The 7,114-nt window shown below is 48.8% G+C and overlaps 1 protein-coding gene across 1 annotated transcript; it reads right to left on the bottom strand.

Annotated features, from left to right (window-relative positions):
• Positions 1–3,580: 3,580 nt before the first annotated feature.
• Positions 3,581–6,621, bottom strand: LOC136481213 (BTB/POZ domain and ankyrin repeat-containing protein NH5.2-like). Its single transcript, XM_066478566.1, has 2 exons — positions 5,883–6,621; positions 3,581–4,765 (listed from the first exon to the last, which is right to left on the bottom strand). The coding sequence occupies exons 1-2, from the start codon at positions 6,342–6,344 to the stop codon at positions 3,806–3,808; spliced, it is 1,422 nt and encodes a 473-aa protein (XP_066334663.1). The 5' UTR covers positions 6,345–6,621; the 3' UTR covers positions 3,581–3,805.
• Between the last annotated feature and the right edge of the window lie 493 nt (positions 6,622–7,114).

Raw genomic sequence — 7,114 nt, 5'->3', positions numbered from 1 at the left:
CATGATTTTCGGACTTCGTTTGCTTTTTATAGAATTTAAAAACACTTCGCACGTAAGTTCGCAGTCATTATTCGTGAACAAGATGTCCGAAATTTTGGGTCTATTCCTGAATACGGCCTCACACTACACTTAGTAACATGACTATCATTTTTTGAATCATTAAATTCCATTATTCGTACAACATGCAGTTCAAAATTATATTTTTCAAAAAAATTCAAGTAAATGAAATAAAGTAACTAAATATATCAAAAAGTCATAAAAAATCCCCAAATTCTAACTAGGAGTTCCTGGTGCTTTAAAAGGGCTGCACAAAAAATTTGGAGACAAAAAAAAAACTTTGCCGAGTGCCGGGGCATGGCACTCGGCAAAGAGGGTCTTTGTCGAGTGCCACAAATAAGGCACTCAGCAAAGAGGGTTTTGATTTTTTTTAAAAAAAATCCTCTTTGCCGAGTGCAGTGCCAGGGGCACTCGGCAAAGTATTTAAAAAAAATTAAAAAAATCTTTGCCGAGTGCCGTGCCAGGGACACTCGGCAAAGTATTAAAAAAATAATTTTGTAGTGCCAGATCTAGGACACTCGGCAAAGAAATTTAAAAAAAATTTAAATCTTTGCCGAGTGCCAGATCTGGGACACTCGGCTAAGAAATTTAAAAAAAAATAAAATATTTGCCGAGTGCCTAACAGCAGGCACTCGCCAAAGAAGGACGTGGCCGAACACCGTTACGCGGGTCATCCTATGCCGAGTGTCGCGCTTTTGCCGAGAGTCTGGCACTCGGCAAAGAAGTCCTTTGCCGAGTGCATTTTTTTGCCGAGTGCAGCACTCGGCAAAGAAGGTCTTTGCCGAGTGCCCGATTTTTGACACTCGGCAAAGAATTTTGCACTCGGCAAAGTCTATATTTTCAGTAGTGACACATGCATATATAGTCAAAATGTAAATAAGGATATACTATGTCATGCCAAACTATGCCTTATAAAAGGGAATGGAGGGAATATGTTTATTATATTATTAGTATATTTAATAAAAACTCAAGATCCAAGTACATATTTCAAGATAGCAATGGTAGTAAGCATATACACTCCCTCTGTCTCTAAAAGAATAGATTTCTAGCAAGTTTACGACCGATTAGCAAACAAGAGAAACGACCTTACTACCCCTTATTAAGCTTCTTAACCTTAACTGCCCTGATCACTTATTGAGAAGCTAGAGTAGTGAGTTTTGGTGTTAGTTTTTTAATAATATATTAAATGTTGTTGCACCCACTACGTCAACCATAGAAGCTTGGCATCCAGAGGAATAAATGGGTATGCTGACCATTAATTGAAATCTCCGAGGAAATAAATAAATGGGTTTGATGGATTGTGAAGGCTTAAAATTGATTTATTTTGGGGACAAATTTTCAGCATAGAAATCTAATCTTTAAGAGACAGAGGGAATATTTGTGAATGGAAGTGGTAGTGTCATCATGCATTTTTTTATTAGGAGAAACACAACTGAGAATATCAAACAGTCACCATTAAATCAATCTATAGTACCTTTTAGCACTTAAGCATGAATCTGCGATATATCAAATTTCTTTTAAAGATAAAAGGTCTCTAGTGTTGGTTTAATTTGTCCCTATATTGCTGACAGGTTTTTGTTAGCCACAATGAAATTCTGGTTTGTGTAGTGCAAAGTACTCCCTCTGTTCCAAATTATAAGTCGTTTTGACTTTTTTGGTTCAACCATTTTACTATGTATCTAGACATATTATTATATCTAGATGCGTACCAAAATGGATGTACCAAAAAGGTCAAAGCGACTTATAATTTGGATCGGAGGGAGTAACACACACGTGATAGATAAGAATTTAAGGAGGTTTTCATAATTTTCATACACATGTGATACCTCCACAAAATAAATTGGAGAGAGTATGATAGCCCCCAGTTTGTTTTTCTCTCTCTAGTAGTGAAGGGCAAAAACACTAAAACCGCGAGGTATGGCGATAATATATATTGCAGCTTCAGTAGGTATGGGGAAATAGTTTCATATATGTACTAGCACTTATGGATTGACCTTGTTATTTAGGGAATTAGTTAATACATAGACTAATAACCTTAATATAAATAAAACTGGAAAAAATATTGTAATACTGAACTGTCTTGGTCTTGGCATAAGCAAGCAGCAGCAAGAGTGGTGAATAACCAGTGGACTGAATGAAAGAGAGAAGCTAGCAGCTAGCACGAAACAAGCAACAAGGTGCAAACTGACTACCACATGCACGCATATGTTCTCCATATTTTTGCATTACCTACTCACTTCTTCTAGCTGTCAGCTGACAGGGAAAGATCATGTTTAACAGGGTTGTCCCTGCCCGGGACTCATGTTTGACATAAAGTCATACTGTTTGTGGGCAGCACTATATATATATATGCTTCCAAATTATAAGATGTTTTTACTTTTTTTTATACATTGCTTTTTACTACTTCTACCGTCCCAAAATAAATGCACATCTTGCATTTCAAGGAGTCAAAAAATCTTAGATTTGACTAAATATATATGAAAATGTACTAATTTTACGATATCAGATATTTATTATTAGATTAATCTCATCATACATTTTTAGTAGTAAAATTATTTAGAGATACAAATGGTAGTATTATTTTATATAAATTTAGTTAAGTTTGAGATTCGTCGACTCCTCAAAGTGCGAGATGTGTATTTATTTTAGGACGGATGGAGTATATATGTATATGTACATAGTGGAGAAACCCCAAAACATCTTAGAATTTGGAATGGAGGGAGTAATAATAATTTACTAAAAGTAAATTCCTGACCAATAAAAAAACACTTCAGATAAAACAGAATGATAAATTTGTGTGTGCATCTCACTCTAGAACGGTGCACACAATTAATTAATCTCAAGTAAATTCATATAATTATATGTCCAATAAATAAAGCTTGTGGACTTATGTCTATAGTAAGTAGTAACAGGAGAAATACTCCTGTATGTGTGTGCATTTCCTGTACGTACCATTCAAATCCACCTTAGATTCACTGGCTCCCCAATATAATGGCTCATTTCCTACCGTCCAAAGGCTACTATACAGTATCCAAAAGCTGCACTGCATAAAGACATGTAAAAAACACCAGCAGCTAAATCCTCACGAATCCTGTACACTGCTACTGGAGCTAGCCCCATAACAAGCTCTGGACTCTGGACTGGATTCAATGTGACAAGAAGCTAGCCCCATATAAGAGCAAGGCTAATAATACAGCCGGCTTGCTGGCTGTAAGGTTCCTTACTGCCTTCTCTCAGCCCACTCATATATTAGTTGGCTCTTTACAGTTAATACATGGCCCACTTATCTCTCTCACAGACTTTCTTGGTTCTTGTGCCCAAGCCAGCTGTAAGCTTACAGCCCGCTTCTCCTCTCTCTCCTCCCCTCTCTCCTCCACCTCAGCATTTAGTCGGCTTACAGCCTACTATTATACTTGCTCTAACAAGATTGATCACATTTGAACAAAGTAAAGTAAAATAGTTGCTGCCCAGGCCGGCCAATCGATCAATCATTACTTCTAAGATGCATGGAACAATTAATTAATCCACACCAAATACCATGAAATTCTTGCATTGCTAGCTCAGGGTATCTCCTAGCTCGTTAATTAAATGGTACTGTAGCTAGCTACACGACCATCATCCTCACAATGCAAATTAAAAATCCAATCCAACGGAGAATTGAAAGAGGTAGAGAAACATCATCTTTGGATGGATATATACAAAGAAAATGGAAGGCATTGCTTGCTTGATGAGGGAAATCAAATACTTATTATGGGAAGCCATTGGGGAAGTACAAGTTGGATGGGCTCCCTCCTCGGCCGCCGCCGCCGGTCCCTTTCCTGGCCTCGCCGGCCACCGTCGCCGCCATCTCCTGGCCCTGGTACATCAGCGTGGAGTTCATGGTGAGGCTCACCAAGCTGTCGTCGGCGGCGTCGGCCCTCGGGAAGCTCCCGCCGCCGTCGCTTCCTCCTACCCCGGCGTCGCCGTCGCGCGTGGCTACCATCACCGCGGACTGCACGAGCTCGAGGCAGAGCCTGAGCTTGTTGGGCTCGATGTGCGTGAGCCCCGGGACGGCGCCCTTGAAGAGGAACTCGGAGGTGAGGCTGCGGAGCACGTCGAGCGGGGTGACGCCGTCGAGCGTCCGGGCGTTGGGGTCGGCGTGGTGGTCGAGGAGCACGGACACCATGTCCGGGGACACCATCTCGGCCGCCAGGTGCAGCGCCGTCTTCCCCGCGGGCCCGGCGCCGGAGTTGACGTCGGCGGCGCCGAGCTCCAGCAGCGCCTTGACGACGTCGCGCCCACAGTGCTGGACGGCGTAGTGCACGGCGAGGGCGTCGTCGAGGTCCAGCCCTTCGCCCATCACCATCAGCTTGACGAGCTCGATGTCGGCCGCGTCCAGCGCGCGCCGCATGCGCCGGATCCTGTGGTCGCGGTCGGCCGCCGACGCCGCCGCGTTGATGGGGAGGTAGTGGTGCGTGAGGAACGGCGAGCGCGGCCCGCCGCCGGTTCCGCCCGCGGCGGAGACGGGGGACTTGGAGCGGATCTCCTCGATCTTGGCGACCACGTCGATGGGGAGGTGCTTGGCGAGGAGGTCAGCGGAGAGGCCCGAGCGCGCCACCAGGTGGGAGCAGGTGGCCCAGAGCTCCTGCATCTCGAACTTGCGAGACGCCATCAGCACCTTCATCACGTCGTCCACGAATGCCTCCTTCACCATGGTCTCCAGCTGCTTCTGCAGGCAACAAAAGGGTAGTAACTAAACACGGTTAGCGCCTCTGGCTGAATTGCAGGTGATTAGCAGCATAAGGCTGCAAATCCTCTGGCTGATCGATCTGCTTCCACTGGCTGGATCGATCGATCGCATCACCGAAGGCTCGCAGCATGCATGGTGGTTGACTGCACGTACTTGCATCTATCGGCATGGCAGAGAGCAGCAAGCAAGGGGTTTTGGAAATGATGCACGGCTGCATCTATGCTGCGCTGTTAAGTTGTTGGGACTTGGGAGGGCCTGGCCTGGACTGGATCGATCTCCGAGAAACCCTAGCAGAAATATATATACTAGTAATAATGCATGCTATATATATGCAATTGCAATTGCAGCCGGCCGGCCGGCCGGCCGGCGATTGAATTGAAATGAAATGCAGCGCGTGCGTGCAATGGGGATGTGATGGAAGGAAGGAAGGGACAGGAGACATGAACAAGGGCGTGACAAGACCCTTCCTAGTAAAGATGAGTCAGAGAGAGGGCAGCAGCAGCAGCAGGCACAGCCACAGGCACCGCACAGGCAGGGCGGAAGCGATCCATCCATGACAAGTGATGACAGGTGCAGTAGCGAAGCGGCAGAAAATCAAGGGAGACTGCTGCAGCCTGCCTGCCTGTGCCAGTACACTCCTCTATCTATCTCAGATTCCTTCTTCCACGCAATAAAAAAAATATATCGATAGGAAGAGAGAGAGAGAGAGAGAGAGAGAGAGAGAGCAACGAAGGAGGGGTTCTGGTGCTGCTGGTGCCTGGAAGTCCTCCATGGCCATGAATCGGCAGGGAAGGAGCAGCCTAGCTAGGGATCTAGTCGAGCTCGAGCTGGAGGCTGGAGCATGCATGACGCATCCAGGAGAGGAGCAGGTGATGGTCAGCCAGGAGTTCCTGACTGACTCCCGTCTTTGAAGAATTGATGCGCGGCGCACAAAAGATGCGTGCTTTATCGATCGATGAGCTTCGACTTTATCCATCCACGGCGAATCCCAATCTCAGTCAGTCAGGAGTTAGTAGTAACTGCCTCTGCCTGCCTGTAGAAGTGCAGATCCCAAGAATTGGTGACAGTTAGTAGTAGGAAGGGAACGAATCCCCACCTGGACGAGGAGGGCGAGCTGCTCGACGCCGAAGGATCGAGCGGCGGCGAGGGTGTCGAGGGCGAGGTCGACGGCTGCGCCGCAGCGGGTGTGCCAGCAGCCCCTGGCACCGCAGCCCGGGAGTGGCCCACTCTTGGGCGCGGCGACGGAGGCCTGGCCGCTGTAGAGGAACTGGAGCACCAGCACCAGCACCTCGTAGCGGATGGAGCTGACGGGGATGACGAGCTCCGGCGCGCGGGCCCCGGCGGCGGCGGAGGAGCCCGGCGTCGGCGGCGGCTGGTGGTTTGGGTCGAGGCCGCAGAAGAGCTTGCGGAAGAAGAGGCTGCGCGCGGCCAGCACGCAGCGGTGCGCGTGCACCAGCCGGCCCTCCACGCTGAAGGCCACGTCGCTGAAGGCCTGCCCGTTGATGAGCAGGTTCAGGTAGTCCAGCGACAGCGACTTGAGCGAGTCCTCCGAGCTCATGATCTCATGTGCGTGCCTGGAAGGCCGGCCGGACGCGGCAGCGGCGGCGGTCGCTCTGAAGGCTCAAGGCCCTCCTCCCGGCTGCCTTTGTTTGCTGGGGCCGGGCCAGCCGGAGAGAGATCGATAAAGGCCGGCCAGCGGCGCGGATTTTGGAGAGAATTAATTTGGAGGGGAAAGCGCGCGGCTGGAAAGAAAGAAAGCACGCACAGCGGCCGGGCGACGACGCAGCTGTGTGTGGAGGGGAGAGGAAGACGATGGAAAAAGGCAGGCAGGCTGCTTGCTGATGCTCTGGTAGCTAGGGTGAAGTGAAGGCAAGGCGCGGTGAAAGAGACGGAGGAGACGGAGACGGATGGAGACGAGAGGCGTGCGCCGCCCCCCGTAGCCTGCAGCTGCTCCTATCAGTCTATCACTCGCCTCGGTCCCCGTTGCGCTACAGCTACAGCGAGAGGTGCTGCCCTACCCGTTGGGCCTTGGCCATCCACCATCGATGGATCGCTGCTGTGGCTTTGTGGTTCCTCTTCTTGGTGGGGGTGGACGGCACCGGTGGGGACGCCGCTCTACAGTCTTTGTCTACAGTTCCATTGATGTATGCACCCTGCGCGCACAATGCCGATCGAGCGATGGATCCCCTCCAGTCCTCTCCCATGGGTGATGGGGAGGTGATGGGGAGGAGCTGGGGCAGGCAGCTGGGCTAGCTAGCCATTGACGACCCAGCTGCGCGCCAAGGCGTGGTGGCGGTGTACGAAGTGGCACTGTGGCCGGCGTTGCAT

The sequence above is a fragment of the Miscanthus floridulus genome, chromosome 9 (genome assembly GCF_019320115.1).
Source record: "Miscanthus floridulus cultivar M001 chromosome 9, ASM1932011v1, whole genome shotgun sequence".
Classification (NCBI taxonomy): Eukaryota; Viridiplantae; Streptophyta; class Magnoliopsida; order Poales; family Poaceae; genus Miscanthus; species Miscanthus floridulus.
Note: the sequence above shows the minus strand (reverse complement) of the source record. Positions and strands in the feature narration are given on the sequence as shown.

Excerpts from the sequence above, each read along its gene's own strand:
- LOC136481213 (XM_066478566.1), bottom strand. The coding sequence starts at position 6,344 with ATGAGCTCGGAGGACTCGCTCAAGTCGCTGTCGCTGGACTACCTGAAC. Across the intron at positions 4,766-5,882 it reads AGCTCGCCCTCCTCGTCCAG|AAGCAGCTGGAGACCATGGT; the intron begins GTGGGGATTCGT and ends TGTTGCCTGCAG.